Source organism: Micromys minutus (genome assembly GCF_963924665.1).
Source record: "Micromys minutus genome assembly, chromosome: 20".
NCBI lineage: Eukaryota > Metazoa > Chordata > Mammalia > Rodentia > Muridae > Micromys > Micromys minutus.
Genome location: NC_137955.1, coordinates 25,137,840 through 25,158,724, shown reverse-complemented (window position 1 = coordinate 25,158,724; position 20,885 = coordinate 25,137,840). Strand labels below are relative to the sequence as shown.

The window sequence follows — 20,885 nt, the reverse complement described above, 5'->3', positions numbered from 1 at the left end:
AAAATTAAATATGCTGCTAATCTTCCCTTTGTTTTTTTTTCTGCCGTTTACTTCTGCTATACCTCACATTTTTAATTCATATCTTCCTGGTAAACTCTGTGAAGCAATAATAGATTATTTTGTGGTTTTATTAATGAAAACTATTTCCTGATAGTTGGTAATTATAATAGGAGTCGATTAGAAATTAACCCCAAAACATGATACCTATATTTATTTGGGCTTCTTAACCCTTAGGCAAATAAAGAATTTCCATTAAGTCTACTTACATTAAATAATGGGTTTTTTTAAACAACTTCATTTTACAAAACAAAGATAAATGTACAGATTTAAATAATGGGGTTTAAGCCACAAAATAATCAACTTTTTTGTATTTGTTTGCTGTTTAGAGTAGAATGGAATAAAAAGAACTATTTAGGAATTTATGACAAGAACTTTTTATTGTTCTTAGGAATGTTGTACTCTGAGTGTTCTACTACTGTGAGCTGTTTGTTTCTGTATTCTTAAGCTTTTAAAAAATGTATTGCATATCACTGTAATGTAGAGTCAGGTATTGGTTTTGATTTATTTGCCTGAGAGTGCTACTGATCTGATTCATCTTGTAGATAAGCTGCTTTCTAACCTTATGTCTCAAAGTCATGCTTTATTTAGTTAGTAGAAACAATTTTTAAATGAAAATTAAGGCATGAATATACAGGGGCTAAGTAATTCCTAGTAATGTAGTCTGTACTGGCCTCCGGTATTTGGGAGCAGTGATTTCTTCAGCTGATTGAGAGTTTTCAAAGTGAAAGTAATATTTTTCAGTCATTAGTCATGAAACGTACAGCTTATTGTTTTTTAGTCTTTGATTTATATAAACATAGACGTGTATATAAAGGCTTCTCTCCATTAGTTAATTTCTTATGTTTCGCTTTTATTCTATGTAGTCCTGAACCAGCTGCCTCTTCCATCTCCTTTACCTGCTACAACTACAAAGAGCCTCCTCTTTAATTCACGGATAGCAGAAGAGGTGAACTGCCTTTTGGCCTGTAGGGATGACAATTTGGTTTCACAGCTTGTCCATAGTCTCAACCAGGTATCAACAGATCACATGTAAGTACAATCAACTTTACATCTAACAGTAAATGTTTTGGTCTTACAAAGAAAGAACAGTATTTCCTTTTAAGTTATTTCCAAAATTTTCAGATTCATACTTTTGGGGGTTCTGTTTGCCTTGTTCTGTTGTTGTTCATGACAGGTATCTCAGGCTGACTTTGACCTTGCAGTGTAGCAGATGAGGTTCTGGAACTTCTTGAGTGCTGGTATTACATGTGTGTGCCGCCATGCTGAGCTTATGTGGTGCTGAGTCAGATGCAAAGTTTCATGCATGCTAGGTATATGCTCTCCTAGTAAAGCTATAGCCTCACTTTATAGCCTAAGACCCACCATCGTCCTCTGCCCTCAACCACCAATAATTATGTATGAGCCATCATTCAGGTTCATACTATCCATCCAGTAGTTGGTGATCATGCCATTAATCCTAGCACTCAAGAAGCAGATGCAGGTAGATCTGTATGTATCCTAGGCTAGCCTGGTCTACCTAAGGAGTTACAGATCTGCTAAGGCTACTAGTGAAATTCTGTCTTAAAACAGAAAGACAAGAAAATGTCCATAACTAAGTGGGAGTATAGCCAAGTTTAATGTGATATTAAAGAGATTTAGGTAGGCCATAGGCACATGTAACACAAGTATCGACTCGTGTGTCCTTCTAGATCTTTTCCACTTGTGTAAATGCTCTTGATCTCATCTGCAGAGATTTAAATGTGCTCATAAAACTTTTCTCCCCTCTTCTAATATTGTTAGAGAAATTAAAATTTCTAGACATAGGAATATGCTGAGTATAACAAGAACTCAAAATTTAACTCCATGGAAAGTAAAATTTGTTTGCATTTGAGCATAGGTGTGTTTTTCATAAAGTAGACTTTTAAAAATAAAATTGGGCTAAACAATAAGAATGTACTTATTGTTTGTGGCTACAAAAACCGTGCATACTTTACAGGCTTAACAACACAAAAATATACTTAAAAGTAGATCTGGGTCCAGGGAAGTGGCTCAGTGGGTAAAGTGCATGCTACTCAAGCCTGATGACCTAAGTTCAGTTTCCAGCCTACACATAAAGGTCAAAGTCGAGAACTAACATACAGTTGTTCTCTGATGTGGACATCACATACATAGATAATAATACAACCAGAAGGAAGTACAGTGTTCATATTTTAATCCCTCTAGAAATTTCACTGCCTAGATATTGCATAGTTGCTGTTGTCTTGTTACACACTTTGCAGGTTTTTTCTGAATATTTAGAGAGGTAGGAAAAAGCACATAAAAATTAGGATTTATTTTATAGGAAGTTCCTTTAAGATTATTCCCTGGAATTTATTGAATCTTACTGTTTGCATATTATTTTTTAGGTCTTTACTGTTAGATCCAGTTAGTTTCTGTGCATACATGCGTGCCCATGCACACAGCAGAGTGAGTAAGTGTGGAAACAGGAAGAAAACTTCCAGACGTCAGTTCTCAGCTTCTATCATGTTGATGCAGTACAGAGAGACGTGGTATTAGAAAGTAGAGTCTACTACTCTGTCCCCACAGACAAATACTCCCAGCGTCTTCTGAGATCAGAAGCTGGGCACAGTTGGGCATCGTATTCGATTGAAAATGGAAGACACTGTTTCTAAACAGGCATATATAATTTAATTTGCTAATTATTTAGATGATTACCTATATAAGATAGAAAAATCACATATGTCTTCTCTTAGTAAGGTAACAGTGTATGTTTCATTGGAAGAACAATTCTGTGACAGTCACACTCTTCTGGGATTGCATCTTTGAAAGTGTGCTGTGGGCCTACTGAAGTAACACGTTTTTATTCTGTAAATCTTAAGAAATCAATCATGGTTATAATTATTTTTTTCTTCAATGCCAGAGAACTAAAAGACAACCTTGGCAGTGATGACCCCGAGGGCGATATACCAGTCTTGTTGCAGGCCGTCCTGGCAAGGAGTCCTAACGTTTTCAGGGAGAAAAGCATGCAGAACAGATACGTACAGAGTGGTGAGGTTTTTTTGTTTTTTTTCTTTAACTAGCTGGTTACTCACTTGCAAATGTCTGTTCATATTTTAAATCAAGCCAAGTGTGAAAAGAAAACTGAATAATATTCTTGTGGTTTAATATGTAATTAAACAAAACTTTGAAAGCTTTTTTTAAGGTATCTTGAAATGTATTAAGTGAACTTTAGAATTTTGTTCTTAGAAAATCATTTAAGGTCTAGAATCCATCTGTAATCTTTACATTTATTTTTATTTCATGTGCATCGGTGTTTTCCTCTGTGTATGCCTATGTGAGTGTGTCCGATCCCCTGGAACTGGAGTTACAAACTGTTCTGAGCTGCCCTGTGGGTATTGGGAATTAACCTATAGAGTATAGTTAGACAACAGCAGTAGCGACAGGAAATAAAGCTCTGCATTCTGAAAGCGCTGGAGTTACAAGAGTGTCTATCAAGTCAGCTGGTCACAGCAGTTGGAACCCAGAGACATGGCTCAGCAGTTAATTAAAAGCATTTCCTACCTTAGATGTTTATGGCTCTATTTCAAAGGAATCTAATACCCTGTACTGAATCCTGCAGGCAGCTTCATTCAAATGCATGTAACCTACACACAAAAACATATGCATAAACTATTTTTTTAAATAATGTAAATAAAAGTTTAAAAGAAGGCCTAAAAGAATTAGTAAGTTTAGGAAAATATAAATACAGTTTTGGATAAATCAAACCATCCAAAGATACTACTATTACATTTTTGTAATCTATATTTTGAGTATGAATTTAGATGAAAAAAGTCATAGTAATAAAAAGTATTACAGCATTCATTTTGTTATTTATTTTATGTTTGATTCTGCATACAGTTTTAACTAAAATGTATGATTTCTCTATATTTCTTTATGTCCTGTGAAAAGATAAAGAATTTTTAAAAGTAATTTGTTAATAGTTGTCATTGTCAAAAGCATTTCATAAGAAAAAGCTTAAATTCATAAAGGTTAATTTGTGTGGATGTGTGTTGTAGTATGGTCACGCGCATATGTGGGCGTGTGTGTATGTGTATCACAATGGTCACTCTTCATTGTTCACATTTTGAGACAGAATCTCTTAACTGAATTTCATCTTTCTGTTGTTAAGTGTAAATGAGATTAACGCATGAAGAAATCTTACTGTATAGAAGTCACTGACTCTTTGGAACTTTGAGGTAGTCAGAGAGCATTGTTCTGATTTTATTTGACCCTTTATCTAAATAGCCATTACTTTCAAACTAGTAATTTTAGGCCTGCCCCAGTGGTGACTGTTAACTGAGGAGAGAAGATTTAATTCTTATGGTATTGCTTTGCTTATTCAACAACAACAACAAAAGAGGATACTCAAATAGTAATTATAGTTAATGATTAGTAAGTTATAGAATAAAACTACTTTGTTTTGAATTTTTTATTCACATTTTTAGTGGTTGTCTCTGAGGTGGCCTTGAGCCCTAATCTCATTCTGCTACTGACTGTAGAACTGTAGTCTCTTCTGTAGAATTACTGACAAATAAACATATATACCTTCTGTTTGAATATTTCTGATAAAAGGTACTTTACATATCAACAGCAAGAAATGAAGTTTAGGAATGTTAATTTATTGATTGCAGTTCCCAGAAATTCATAGAAGAAAATTCAGGGTTAGTTGCACATTTTCTCTCTTAATAAACCTAAGTTTTCTACTGCTTCTTTATTACAAAATGCCATTTGTGAGTCAGTCAAGCTGAGAGATGGCGCTGTGGTTAGCAGTACTTGCTGCTTTTACAGATAATGCATGTGTGGTTCCCAGTATCCACTTGGTTGCTGCAGCTATTTAACTCATGTTCCCATGAATCCAGTGTCCTGGCCCACAAGGGGACCTGGCACATGTGGCACACATATGAACACACAGCAAATATTTATACATATAAATAAAATAAAATTACAATTATAAAGTGAAAGCTAACTCATGTTTTTATTTACAGTTGAAATATTCTTATAATCCACACTAAGTAGCCAAAAAGTCATTTTAGAAGAAGAAATAGGAGCATCATGCTTTGTTAATAGAATTTTGGATAATTTGCAGGAACTCAATTTTTGTTCCATAGATAAATTAATTATAAAACTTAGGTGTGAAACAATTAATGTTGTGAAATTAAGTTCCTAAGCACAAGAGAAGTATATGTTAAAATATATTTCTATATAGTAACAATTATAATAAAACAGTTAAAGGCATAAATTAAAAGAGAGTACATAAGTACATAGCATTTTGACAATAGCTAGATGAAGTGATTTTAAACTTTAATTCTAAGTCTAAATGATGATATGAATATGAGGATGGGCATTGGCTCAGTGTTAGAGCACCTGCCTAGTGTATATGATGCCCTTGTGTCAGTTTCCAGTTCTATGAAAATCATAGACATCATCGTTTATATCCAGCACTAGACTGGTGGTACTAAAATTGTGTTTTATAAAATTGATTTGCTTGAAATTTAGTTTTTCTAGTAGCTATATATTGCTTCCCCCAAACAAAACCATTCTGGAAAAGTTGAACTTTTGAATATTTTTTTTAAAATAATGAGTTGAGCCTTTACAGTAAGAAGAAAATAATATTTCCTATTTTTATCTTTTGAGCAGGAATGATGATGTCTCAGTACAAACTTTCTCAGAATTCCATGCACAGTAGTCCTGCATCTTCCAATTACCAACAGACCACTATCTCACATAGCCCCTCCAGGTAACTAGATACCCATATGTTTTACATATTGTGGGGTAAATGAATATGCTTCTGTGAATATCATGCACATGCATTTAAATATTCTTGAATTATATAAATAAATAGTTCTATGCTTACCAGTCATTATAAGCATTCACCTAAAAAATGTTGCATGTAGAATTATTATGATTACTAACTAAAGGAGCTACCATATATTAATTGAATTTTAATAAAGTAAATGATGTGTTTGTAGTAATGTAGCTCCCTGGCAGAATGCTTGCCTAATGTGAACCAAGCCCTGGGTTTAATGGATTATTTCCCAGTAGCACTACCACCATACACATACACCCCCCCAAAAAAAAGAAAGAAGAAAAAAAAAAAAGAAAAGGTGTCATGTTTAATGTAAGTTTGCTATAAATAACAAAATCTGGAAGACAATTTATTTGAAGAGACGGAGATTGGTATTCCTAAATGGAATGGTGGTTTTTATGTAGTTAAATTAATGTTTAATTATTTGATGCGGCTCTTACGTTATGAATGTTAATATATATGTAATTTTGCTATTTTTCTGTTTGCATAGATTTTATTATATAAATTGGAGTTCAAAGAATTTTTTCACATTTAAATTTTAAAATGTAGCCTGTTGATTTCTTTCCTGATATACTTAATTTTTGTTTTGGGTTTTAGCCGGTTTGTGCCACCACAGACAAGCTCTGGGAATAGATTTATGCCACAACAAAATAGCCCAGTGCCTAGTCCATATGCCCCACAGAGTCCTGCAGGATACATGCCATATCCCCATCCTTCAAGTTACACAACACATCCACAGATGCAGCAAGGTAAGGAAGCTGCTCATCACCTAAGTCACTAGTCAGTATCATATGTTTATGTCTTTTAAAGTAATCTGTTTTATTGTATGTTTTGCCCAGAGTTGTGTTTTAATGTATATTTGTGCACCATATTAGTTCAGAAGCCAGAAGGGGGCATCAGATTTCCTTGAACTGGAATTACAGATGGTTATTCTGTATTATTTATGAGTTGCCATGTAGGTGCTAGGAATTGAACGCAGGTCCTCGGCAAGATCAGACAGTGCTCTTAACCACAGAGCCTTCTCTCCAGCACAGGGGCATATTCTTGCTTCAGGATCGTTTATCTTTAAAAGATTATACTGTCTTGTGACTGCTAAATAATTTTATCAGTAAAAGATTCTCATATACCTTAAGTATTTTTAAAAATATATAAATTTTCAAGAAAAGATAAAGGACAAACATCTTTGGTTTTGTTTCCCATAAAAGTAATGTCAGAGGACAAAAACCCAATACATAATACCATATACATAAGCCATGTATATAAGAGCATATGTAGGAAAGAACATCATTTTGTGCTAATAAATATTCAGATGATTCTGGGTGATAGAAATTACCCCATGTTGAGCAAACATTCATTTTTCAAAATGAATCAAAAGAAAAATATAGTTTAAGGCCCAGTTCAATAATGAGTTATTCCCGAGAATGTTCAGGCACCAGAGAAACTAAAAAACATCACTGAGGTGTTAGTGCTCCCTAGATATTACTCAACACAGAATGCACAGTAAGTCAGAAGAACAGAAAAGAGTTGGAAATAGGGAATTTTAGAGTAAGAGAAACATAACATTGACAGCATTCAACTTCATGTTAAAAATTTAACAGTACAAAAAACATTTACCATGCCCAAAGAGCACTTTCATCAGCATTTTTCAAGAAAGATTTTCTTTCTTTCTTTCTTTGTTGTTGGTTGGGCTTTTTTTTTTGTTTGTTTGTTTGTTTGTTTTGTTTTGTCAAGTCGGGATTTTTCTACATAGCCTTGGCTGTCCTCTAGAACTCATTCTGTAAACCAGGCTGACCTCAAACTCAAGAGATTTACAGATGTACATCACCACTGCTGGTCGACATTTTTTTTCCTTTTAAATCAGTGGTCACTAGATTTTTTTTACTTCTAAGAAATTAATTTCTTATATCTAATAAACAGTATATTTCAACTTAACCAGCTTTATTTGTCATAAATATGTCTTTAACATTTTTTTTTTCAAAATATAATCAAGTTTCTTGAATGTTGTACTCTGGGGGTTTTTTGTTTGTTTTTGGTTTACTTGGTTTTTGTTTTTGTTTTTTTTTTTCTCTTGAATTTTCACACTTTGAGACAACTTGTTAGAGTGTAGATAAGACTGTCCTCTAATTCCTGAGCTTCCTGCCATAGTGTCTCAGGTACAGAAATGAACAGTCGCCACACAGCGCCCAGCTCTTTCAGTTCTCAGTCTCCTTCAGTATTGTAATTCTGCTTTGTTTCCTGTGATAATGGTGGTTCAGTGTTTGATCTTGTGAGAGCTAAGCAGACACTCTACCACTGAGCTGTAGTTCCAGTGTTTTGTTGTTATTTTGGACAGAATCTAAGCTACCCAAACTGGCAGCAAACTTGTTGTTTCCCAAGCAAGCCTTCCTCCTGAGTATGGATTACAGCATTGTACAACTAGGCTTGCTCTGTGTGTGTGTGTGTGTGTGTGTGTGTGTGTGTGTGTAATATTTTTTACTAAATATTCTGGTTGATACAAATATCCTTTTTTCATTATCTTATAGATAGATAGAGAGATCATCTATTTTTAAGATTTAATACTGATTATCAGAATATTGTAATAGTTTTAATTTTCATTCAAAAGATGACACCTTAAAATAAGTTTGTAAGAATGTCTTACTCATTTTGGTCATTGTCTATTAATTTTGAAATTATACCTGTATTACCGGATCATTTAGAACAAAATGCTCTAACTACATAAACTACATTTTTTGAGTTATACAACAAAAATACAGTTTATTAGTTTGAGAAAGAGATAAGCAGGTTTCTGAGCAGATTGAACTAGACTTGATCTGGACTAGAGAAAAAGATTTAACTTTACATTGTTTTTCTGAGAAAATGACTATGTAAGTATATAAGTCCTTATTGAAAAAAAAACTCTTGGAGCACATATTATATACACACATTATATTAAGATTAGATACCAAGGTGTATAAAGGTGATATAATATATGTATCAAGAGCAAGACAAAAATTAGCTTATGAAGTAGACAAATAAGCATTTTTAAAATTAAATAACCAACACACACAGAAAAGTGTAACAGATTTAAAATAATGATTAACTTGAAGCAACAAGTAAGAAAATATAGCATAAATTGAAATTAAATTTATATCAAATTGATAAATGTTTTGCATTCTTAATAAGGATAAAGTTTATGTACAACTTTTCTGGAGTTTGTATAATTTATATTTATCTCACTTGGTAGGTGAAAACTTTTTTATCACGTTTACTAAACATTTAATGAAGTTACTCAGGTCTTTAACCATTTCATTAAAAAAAAGCATGTCTGTACTTTCCTACCTTATTTTATAACATCAAGTAATAACTGAATTCCAAAATGAGGTGAGTGAAAGAGAATATGATGAGAAGGAGCCTGTTATAAACACGTTCCTGCAGACAATTGGTGCTACCAACCCTCATGTCAACATTGGATACATAGTGGTTGTTGGAGTGCTTAAGAGTCTGTTATTATTCCAACTCAAATCAATGGGGGACAAAAAGGACATTCTATTTAATTAATTATTTTTAAACATGCTGAATAATAATAAGTTGGTAAATCTTTATCCTGCTAAAGGTTATAGAGTGGTGACAACTTAGAAATATTTTTCTCTAACTCCTGTATCAGACATGAGTACCTGTAGTCACTACCATCACTTAGTGAGCAATGGGTAACATAGAGAAGTATATGATCTCTCTACAAATCTAATGTATATGTGTGAATATACATGTGTACATATATGTGCATGTGAAAGGAAATAAAATGTCACTTTGGGTATAGAACTGTGTCCTAGTTAGGATTTCTATTCCTGCACAAAACATCACCACCAAGAAGCAAGTTTGGGAGGAAAGGGTTTATTCAGCTTACACTTCCACATTGCTGTTCATCGCCAAAGGAAGTCAGGACTGGAACTCAAGCAGGTCAAGAAGCAGGAGCTGATGCAGAGGCCATGGAGGGATGCTGCTTACTGACTTGCTTCCCCTGGCTTGCTCAGTCTGCTTTCTTATAGAACCCAGGTCTACCAGCCCAGGGATGGCACCACCCACAATGAGCTGGGCCCTTCTCCCTTGATCACTAGTTGAGAAAATGCCTTACATTGGATCTCATGGAGGCATTTCCTCAACTGAGGCTCCTTTCTCTGTGATCACTCCAGCTTGTTGACACAAAATGAGCCAGTACAAACTATCTTGGTGAAAATTCAAAAGAAGCCACAGGAAAGATGTTATATTCAGTAAAATTAATTCTTTATAGTCCTTGAACATATTATTAGAAATGAAATTAACCATATTTCATATAACAATAAGCAATTACAGCTACAGATTTTGAATATCATTAGTACTCCGTAAGAAAAATTGCAAGATGCCTATAAGTGAAAGATGTATGTATGACCTTTGCTAACAACATGATAAGAAGTGATATTGTGCTGCCCTTTTAGATAAGGATATTGAGGTAAAGATTATTCTTTCAAATCTATAAACTCAGTATAACATTACCAGAAATTTAAACCAAATTGTACTGTGAAATCTAAGCAACTTCTAAAAATTAATACAAAAGAAAAAAAGTTTAAAAATATACAGTACTTTTTTTTTCTTTCTTTCTTTTTTTAATTACATCATCCCCCCCCCCCCCCCATCCCTTTTGGCTTACTTTCAAATGCTTGTCCTGTTTTGTTTTGTTTTAGTTTTTTTTTTTTTAATTGGAGGAGGTGTTTGTTTGTTTTTCTTGAGAGAGAGGTGGGGAAACTGCAGACAAGCTCTCTCTTGGTAGCCATAGCTGTCCTGGAACTTACTATGTAGAACAGACTGGCCTCTAGCTCACAGAGATCTTCCTGCCTTTGCCTCTCAAGATCTGGGATTGAAGACACACATTACCACAGTCAGCTGGCCTTTATTTTTGGTTGGGATAATTTTTTTAAAGTAGCATTTTTTAGCTCAACCTAACAGGAAACAAAGTTGTACTACTAAGTACAGACACAGAAACTTCAACTATCTCAATCGGAATAATTTATTATTATATACTTTATAGTGTATAATAGTGTATTATGTGCTGTGACAGTTGGAAAGAAAGCTTATTTGGATCATTTCCCTACAATATACTTAAAACTAAACTTTATTTTTATAAAACTTTTCAAAAAGGTATAGGGAACTTTTCTATAACTTTAGCAGGTAGGGAATGTGAGTGACGGTGTACATGAAGGAATCTTGGCTTTGCTACAAATTAGGAAATGAAAACTAAAATAACTATGAGCAATATTGTTTATCCTCAGAGAAACAAAAGTTATAGGTAAGTATGTAAAGCTGTGAGAATCACATACTATTGATGAATTAAGAGACTTTAGTAATTTGTAAAGTTATTTGGTAGTATTCAGAAAGACTTACAAATGTCTGTGACTGGTAATCTTGTTTGCTGGTCCCCGTCTTTAAGTTATAGTTACATTTATAAAAATACCCTATGTGTATATCATATCATAAACAGTGATGCCCACTGTTATATTATTTATAATAATCTATCATCCCCATATAAAATGAATACATTGTGTACATCATACAGCAGAATTTAAGTAATTTTTTTAAACAATTGAACTGCATATGTAAGAAATGTAAAAATCATAGCATAATACCTAATTTAAAAGGAAGTTTTATGCCTAAAATTCACAAAGCCCTGAATTTTGTTCTTAGCACTGCATAAAACTAGGCACTAGCTTAGAATCCCAGCAGTCAAGGGGTAAAGGAATGAATACCAGAAACCCCTCAAATACATGGCGAGTTTGAGGCCATCTTGGGTCACAAGAGGCTCTGTCTGAAAGAAGAAATAATCAGTTATAAAGGGATTTGTAAACAGACTATTTGGAACACTATATTCAGAGCAGTACTTATGAATTATTTAGAATGTTTACTTACAGTAGAATTATAAAGATGTGCACACAGAAAGAGGGGTCAAAACTACACTATTCTCCCCTGTAAAATAAATGAGAGAAAGAAATAAGAGAACACAAACATAGAGAGTTTCCTGCTGGTCTGTGACGTCACAGTTCTTTACAGATGGGTCTGAAATGACATCTGTCACACTATCAAGATTTGTAGTTCATGTTTGTGACTGGTTTGGGTTTGGTTTGTTGAGTCAGGCTCTTAAGTAGCCCATGCTGGCTTCATATTTGCTATATATTCAAGGATCAATGCTTAAGTGTTCATTATATTCTTTATAATTTCTGTATGTTTAGAATATTCTTGTAATTTCTCGAACTTCTCTGGTTAATTTTTATATTTTTAAAAATTTTTATTCCAGCATCGGTATCAAGTCCTATTGTTGCCGGTGGCTTGAGAAACATCCATGATAACAAAGTTTCTGGTCCATTATCTGGCAACTCAGCTAATCATCATGCTGATAACCCTAGACATGGCTCAAGTGACGACTACCTACACATGGTGCACAGGCTAAGTAGTGATGTATGTAACATGCTAGTTTATAAACGCGGTAATGGCTGGTACCTGTTTTGTAGCCCGGCATTTTCATATCACAGGTGAAGGATATCTGTTCTACCTTGACAAGTAAACTAGGTTCTAAGAATCTAGATATGGGCACCATGGCTCCTGTTGCCCACAGAGCTTAATCTATAGAGCAGGATTAAATTTCAGTTTTTATTTAATAGTGCATACACCAAAAAATTATCTCAAGTAGAAAATTTTTACTTGTTAGTATTTGGCTTCCCCCCCCCCCCCCCATGTTCAGCTTCCCCTCTTCTTCACATTTAATGCTTCCTTATTAAATATTGAAAATTTTCTTATTGTGGATGTCACTGTACTTTATATAAGTTGCATATATCTAAAGATAACAGAAGACAGTGGACTCTGCCCTCAAGACATTTATAGCCTCATAGGGCACTCTTCACATCTTCTTTTATTAAAAGTAACCCAAATGGAGCTTCTCCCAATATCAGTTTTCCTTATTCGTTGCCATGCTTAGGTTGTTGATTGTTTTGGGTACAATTTCAATTCTTCTAAGATATACCATAAAGAAGACAGGAAAGTGCAGAAGACTTACACTATTGAGTTTTTACCTGTCAGTAATCTATGTCTCTTATTAGTTATCTTTGAGATTTCAGTAAGTCATCTCCTAGCATTCAAGACAGAAAATTTGTTTTATTCTTAGGATGGCGATTCTTCAGCAATGAGGAATGCTGCATCTTTTCCCTTAAGGTCTCCGCAGCCAGTGTGTTCTCCTGCTGGAAGCGACGGAACTCCTAAAGGTAGTAGACCTAGAATTTCCTTCTGTGTGTCTCATATTTCAGACAGATCTACATTAAGTATATGGGTATTTAAATCAGTTCTGGTTTATTTAAATTGTTCATATTTATATCTGGTAAATCCCAGTAAGCTCTGATAGTATTCTTAGGTGTATAGTATTGTTCTCAGTGAGTCAGCAGCCCTTCACAGTCAGATATATCTTAGCCTCTCTTAAATGTTAGACCTGTTTAGTCTGACTCACCTGTCCACCTCCCGAAAAAGAACGTACTTCACATTGAACTGCCCAGCTTTTCTCCTGCTCTTTTCATTGACTTTTTTTTTTCAGTTGTAATGCATTTCTATGGACTCTTTTTTTTTCCGCTTGTTTTTCAAAATATCTATCATTTTGAAAGGAAATCAGTGTTCCTACTGTACTTTTTTACCTTTAGACCTTTAACCCCAGCACTTGAGAGCAGAGACAGATGGATCTGTGAGTTCCAGGCTAGTGTGCATTATATAAGGCCCTGTCTATAGGAAAGAGGCAGTAACTTGCAAAACAGTTAATGAATCATTCCCTGTGAATTTCTATTAAGGGCTGTTCTGCCCCCTATGGTAGAGAACTTTTTTTTGCAGATGATGCTTCAACTCAAATGTCCTTATAAAATACAGGCTGAGCCTTCCTCTTCAAGATTTTGTACCAGAGTTTTTGCTAGATTTTCTACGGAGAAAACAAAATAAAGGAACCAACCAGAAAACAACAGGCGGGTTGACTCTTTAGCCATCACAGTTCGATATTTATCATTCTAGTTTGTCAAGGGATGAAGTTATTTATGACTTCCAGGAAGGGATAACAAAGCAATGGGTAGTTAATCTAAATAATGAGCTCTCTTTTCTTCTGACACTTAAGGGAAGATGGATGGTAGCTAGATAGAATAAAAGTAGAAAACTTCACATTGAAATAGCATACACAGTATTATATCTGAAGCCTAAACTTCACTTTATAAGGTTGCTTTCCAAATAGTCTTTATTTGGAAATTATTAGTTTGTTGTCAGTCATTTTAATTCAATTTTAAGGTAAATAGTTGCAATCCAAGGTATAGATAATTTACCACATAAACTTTGATTAGAAAAAGCACAGTGCTATGTAAAAATTCAGACAGAAAAGTCTGATTCTTACCTTTTTTTGCTTGCTAACTATTTAACTTATGAAATTTTAACTTCTGTAAACATCTTTCTTTTTAGCAAAATTGTGGCAGTAATGCTCGAGAATGTTCTTAAAAATAAAAAATCATGTATGGTGGTATATACATGTAATTTCAGCACTAGAGAGCTGAGGGAAATATCAGGACGTCTAAGTCACGGTTGGTTTCCTAGCAAGTTGAGGCCAGCCAAGATAGCATGAGTCTTTGCCTCAAAAAGTGCAGTGGTGGTCTGTGAAGTCTCTTGTGTAGTTCAAGCTGCAGTTCCAAAGTACCTGGGATTAGATGACTTCTCAATATTTGATTCAATTTAACTGTGTTAGCGCTTACTATGTGAAGTGGCAAACTGCTCATTTCTATGAATTGTTTTTGTAGGGTCAAGGCCACCTTTAATTCTACAGTCTCAGTCTTTACCTTGTTCATCACCTCGAGATGTTCCTCCAGATATCTTGCTAGATTCTCCAGAAAGAAAACAAAAAAAGCAAAAGAAAATGAAATTAGGCAAGGATGAAAAAGACCAGAACGAGAAAGCTGCAATGTATGATATAATTAGCTCTCCAACCAAGGACTCCACTAAACTTACGTTAAGACTTTCTCGTGTAAGATCTTCAGATATGGACCAGCAAGAGGATATGCTATCTGGTATGGAAAATAGCAATGTTTCAGAAAATGATATTCCTTTTAATGTGCAGTATCCAGGACAGACTTCAAAAACACCCATTACTCCACAGGACGTAAATCGCCCACTTAATGCTGCTCAATGTTTGTCGCAGCAAGAACAAACAGCATTCCTTCCAGCAAATCAAGTGCCTGTTTTACAACAGAACACTTCAGTTGCTACAAAACAACCACAGACTTCTGTAGTACAGAATCAGCAACAGGTATCACAACAGGGGCCGATATATGACGAAGTCGAATTGGATGCATTGGCAGAAATTGAAAGGATAGAGAGAGAATCAGCCATTGAAAGGGAGCGCTTCTCAAAGGAAGTTCAAGATAAAGGTAAGACATCTCTTCTTACCACTTCGGCTTCTGGGCACATGTGTAACTAATCCTTATAATAATAATCCTTATAGTAATAATTAATCCTTATTTCTTTTCTCATGTATGAATTCCATTCACTGTCTGAAGCATCTATATCAGATTTGATAATTCTGTAACCATATATTATCAATTTTAATTTAAACTTTATTATTATCAACTAATATTATAAATCAACTTTTATATTATCAACTAATATTAAATACCAAACCCTAAGGTTGAAAGATTTTTTTGATGATGAATACAGTTAAATGTTCCCTTTATCAGACTAGTATATAGTAGCACATGGTTTGAAGGTACACCTATATAAGTCTCTAGTAATTATTTGGTAATGCTATTGACAAAATCCCTTAAAAGTTTTAAGCAAGATACACAAATTACTGAAAGTACAAATACAATTTACAAATTTATGAGTTTTATATTTTAAAATGTATGTGTACATTTGATTATCCAAACTTAATGTATGCTTTGTGGTTTAATTTTATTTCTTGATATTGAATGGAGATCATTTTGCCAATCTGCTGTGTGACAGGCCTGTGACTGAATAACTATCTAGTCTATGAAATTTGCTGAAGGTGTGTGTTAGCTCTCCTGTCACCCTGAATTGTTAACACTGTTGAGAACAAACGGTATATATTTATAAATTATTTCACGATAACATTTGCAGGGTAAATCTTAATAGAAGCCATAAATTCTTTATTTTCCTGGTTAGAAAACTGGAGTCTGTTTTGGTTTTTCTTCCTGACCTTTTGAAAGCTTTGGTCATAAGCCTTTGTTAAAGAGAAAGTATTGCTGATTCTTTTTTACTTTAGACGGTAATATGGGTTTCAATATCGGTTGTAATGTGCATTGTACTCTCTGACTTTATAAAACTGTGTGCATGTTACGTTATTAAATACTTCTTGATAATATTGGCCTACACAAAATTTGTGATTACTGCAACAATTTTGCAACAAATATTCAAAATTGTGATTGGCTGACCAAAAATAGTAGTAGAGAACTTAATTCCTATGTGACATTTAACCTTTGTTATGGCAGATTCTGTTCTGGGGAATTGTTTAAATGATTTTTGGTAATTGTTGACAGGAACAAAAAAATATGGCAAATACTTTGTTACCTTTTTTGTATTTTTATAATATTATATTTGTTGAAACCAGAGATTTTATTTTCAAAGTGGAATGATTAATGAATGAATCCGTGGATAAGGGCGCGTTCTGTTCTGACAGAGAACTGGAGTTTGGTTCGTAGCACACACAGATGCTGTAACTGCAGCTTGAGGGGATCCAGTGCCCTCTTCTCTCCTCTGCAGGCACCTGTGCACATGTGAGCACACAGACACACACAGACAAAAGCAGAGGAGATGGAGGCGACTCAGCCGTTAAACTTACCTGTTCTTTCAGAGTCTCAGTACCCACATGAGGCTGACAACCCTTCAGAACTCTAGTTCCTTCATAACTCTGTTGCCGCCTCTGACTTTGGCAGACTTGTACACAGACATACCATGCAAGCAACACATCCACACACATATTTTTAAAAAGTTGAGTGAAAATAAAGGTAATTATATTAGGTAGGATTCACCTCTTAATATACTTTATACTCTTAACTTCTTTTGGAGAATAAAACAAATCAGTTACAATTTATTAATTTTCCAGAAAATTGTAATATGTATTTTACTTTGAGTTAAATAGTTTTCTCCATAATCTGTGATTATATGGCTAAAACAAATGTTACTGCAACTCAGGACAAAGCTAGCATACCATTTTAATGAAGGTTCATGCACATCCTGTGACTAAGTACTAAGTAGGTCTTACTTCATGTCACAGTTGTCATTTTTAATTTGTTTTCTGATGCCAGTTCTACCTAAAATGATTATGGTGTTCCAGTCTTGTAGGTAAGATTATAAATAAAAGTGTTATTCTTCTGAAGTGATGATCCTGCCCAGTGAACCCTGAAAATATACAATGCTTTCTTGAAATTAATTGGTTTCTTACCATTATTTTGATTTTAAGACTAAATCCTAAATGATTCTGAATGTATTCTAGAATTGGCTCTGAGAACTTTTGTTGTATCACTGGAAACAAGGAACACATGAACTACTTGTCTGGTCTAATTTTGTTATGTGCCCTTTCTAAGGCACTGTGTGTTTAAGTTGTTTGCCATGACATTTTTTTGTTATGGAACAAGATTTCTGTCAAAAAAAAAAAAAAAAAAAAACAAACCCAGATTTATTTATATCTTATAGGTAAGAATAAAAGCTGATAACTGTAAATTTTAAAAATACAAATAGATTAGTCTTAGATACTTTACCTGAATTATACTTTTATAATATTACCTGGTTCTACCTGCTGGGTATTTATGTTCTTTCTTTGGACATTCATAAAAATATACGCTGGAAGACTAATTGCAACCTAATGTTACACTGTTCCAGAAATGTTTCTTTTAATCGGTCTTGCTCCTGCTTGTGTCATCTGTAATTTTGTGCATTGACTTTGGCTTCTAGGATGACCTATCTGATTTGTATCCATTTTTCATGTGCTCAATATTCCCGCTTTCTTTTTCTTCCTTGGTTTATGTTTCTGTATTTTATCTTTTCCTTAGGTCTGTTTTTCATGTCAGCAAATGTAAGAAATAGCCAAGCTTCCTAACATTTTTCATATGTTAAGATGTTTGAACTGTAGCCCTTATAAAAAGTAAAGTATAGGTTGAGTATCTTTGATCTTTTTTTAATTCCCCCCAAATCTAGAATGTTCTTGTATATAAAACACATTACCATCAAATATACAGACTCCAGAGCATTTTAAATTTTATATTTTGAGATTTATATTTTGAGATCAGCTAGTAAGTACATAAAAAGTCTGAAAAATTCAAAGTCAGAACTGCTTTAGTCCCATGCAGTTGAGATAAGGAATAGTCAGACTATATGACGTGCTAGTTTTTGAAATAGCGGTTCTGACATGTGAGACGAGAGGAACCGTGAGCGGCCTGGCCTGTGCCGCTGTTTAGTGGAGCATTGTTGTCCCGGTGGCTACTGTGTTCTCTGCCATAAGTGCTTTTGGGTTTTACTTAAAATATATTTAGTAACTGTTATAATTTGATTTTTGGTGGTTTTTTTTTTTTGTTTTTGTTTTTGTTTTTTGTTTTTTCTTTTTATAAGCCTGAGAAGTTGAAGTTTTTTAAAGGTTTGGTCTTATTTTTTAAATATTCACAATTAGGTGACAAATGGTTTTGAAGTTCCTTTTGTATACATTTTCTTCAGAATTATGGTGAATTCTGATAGCTACTGTTAAGATACCTAATTCTGAAGAGCAATTAAAGGTACTCAGTGTCCTGAATAGTAAAATCACTCTTTCCAGATGGCCTGTACATGAAAGACTTTACAGGTGAAGATACAACAGAGAGCTGCCCACATTCAGAGCCTCTGTACAGAGGTAAACCTAAGGGAGAAGGAATCAGACCCTGAACAGAAAATTAGTGTTTCTCCTGTCTCCTAACTCCCTGCAACAATGATATACTTTTGCTAGTTGTATAGAAAAAGTGTAGTATTTTTCAAAAGATGAAAAATTCAGACCTTATTTTGTGGTCCATAACTGTAATTTCATTAGGCCAGGCAGGAAATTGAGGCCAGCATCAGAGGAGGAGTGGACAGAAAAGGGAGAGAGAGTTGATCTCACTCTTTACCTGCAGGATTTTTATTTTATGCTAGAAAAAGTAAGATTGTTCTTAGTCTTACTTAATTGCTTATATACAATTTGTGTCTTTTGTTATAGTTCATAGATTCTGTAGTTTTAATAAATTTCTTTGAAATAACTTATTTGCCAAAATTTTGTTTTTATAACAGAAGGTAAATTCAAATGACATTAATAATCCATAAACCCTTTTAAGTAGGTGTGTGTGTGTGTGTGTGTGTGTGTGTGTGTGTGTGTGTGTGTGTTTAATCCTTTAAAGGTAAACCTGCTAAGCTAATGTTTATTTCCAAAACATGTGTTGGGTTCTTTGTTGGTTGGTTGCTAGTGTGTGTGTGTGTGTGTGTGTGTGTGTGTGTGTGTGTGTGTGTGTGTGTGTGTTTAATCCTTTAAAGGTAAACCTGCTAAGCTAATGTTTATTTCCAAAACATGTGTTGGGTTCTTTGTTGGTTGGTTGCTAGTGTGTGTGTGTGTGTGTGTGTGTGTGTGTGTGTGTGTGTGTGTGTGCGTGCGTGCACGCTTGCGTGCACCAAAGAATGAGACACAGATTTAGCAAAATACCAGATACCTTGAATTAATTATATTAGTTCTGAAATATATGTAAGTTACTATTTTAATGACATTTACAAAGTCTGTTGCCTTGAAAATATAGAAATCTTAATGTTTCTGTTTTTGTCATAAAGGTTTAGAGGTTAAGCTTAATAAGAGATTCTGTTGGTTAATGTAGCCATTGTCTCATGTGCTCTGTGACAGGATTAAAAATTTCATGGTGATATTTTAAAGAGACTCAATAATCATAACTTTTGTATTCTGAGAATTTTTTTCCTTAGGCATTGATGCAAAAGGCTTCAAATACACTATTACCTGAAAGGGTATTTGGGACTTGGGAGAACAGTGTAATGATGAGAGTCATCGCATTTTATTATTATTTTAGAAGTGTAGCCTGTGTGACAGATAAAGGTCTGACTTCTGTGTGACAGAAAGAGCAGAGTATGCTTAGGGACCCTGGAGATCAAGCTCGTGATCTGCATTCTAGGCAAGCACTCTTCCTCTGAGACAGTCTCAGCCCCAAGTACTTTTTCCTTATAGTCAACTAGACTTTAAATTGGAATGAGCTGATCCTTCTGTTTTCGAGAATAAAACAGTGGTAAATAAAATAGGTATATAAAATAAGTATTACAACCTTAAAATTTTTTTTCATGATTTATTCCATTACAGTGATTTTTTCACTGATCACCTTGTTATGCTGTTTTCATTAAGTGCTATATCCCAATGATAGTTATTATCAGAGAACCTAGAGATTGTCTTTTAAAGTAATAATGACTAGTAATGACTTTTAAAACATAATTAAGAAGTTTGGCAAATAAATTGAATATGCAGAATCCACAAGGTACTATAAATCTAACTGTTCCTAAGAACTAGAGATTCAGTTCATAGACAGTGAACCAGAAATCTTCTGAGTTAAAGATAGAATCAAGCAGACAGAGAAACGCACAGCTGCTTTTAAAAAGTGCTCCACAATCTATCAGACAGTAGATATGTGTTAGTATATATGCATCATCATATTTCAGGACACTGTAGTTCTTTTTTTTCCTTGTATTTAATAATATAAGCCACTAGAATGAAAAAAGCCTAAAGACATTTTTGCCTATTGAAGTTGCACAAAGGAAGATTTATCTTTAAAAGGTAAAGTAAAACACATGCTTAGAATCTCCCACAGGGGACTAAGGCAGGCGGACCCAGAGTTCAGGCCACTCTGGGCTACATACACTATAAGTTCTAGTCCAGGCTAATATATATATATATATATATATATATATATATATATATATATATATA

At 34.1% G+C, this 20,885-nt stretch overlaps 1 protein-coding gene across 3 annotated transcripts in view; it reads left to right on the top strand.

Moving 5' to 3' along the window:
* Window positions 1–20,885, top strand: part of NIPBL (NIPBL cohesin loading factor) — a 163,722-nt gene that overhangs the window by 76,151 nt on the left and 66,686 nt on the right. For all 3 annotated transcript variants that reach the window (XM_080933721.1, XM_080933722.1, XM_080933723.1), the window contains 7 exons: window positions 924–1,089; window positions 2,960–3,087; window positions 5,716–5,815; window positions 6,482–6,633; window positions 12,186–12,346; window positions 13,050–13,146; window positions 14,698–15,324. In XM_080933721.1, the coding sequence (XP_080789847.1) occupies window positions 924–1,089; window positions 2,960–3,087; window positions 5,716–5,815; window positions 6,482–6,633; window positions 12,186–12,346; window positions 13,050–13,146; window positions 14,698–15,324 (1,431 nt within the window). The remainder of the gene's footprint in view (window positions 1–923; window positions 1,090–2,959; window positions 3,088–5,715; window positions 5,816–6,481; window positions 6,634–12,185; window positions 12,347–13,049; window positions 13,147–14,697; window positions 15,325–20,885) is intronic.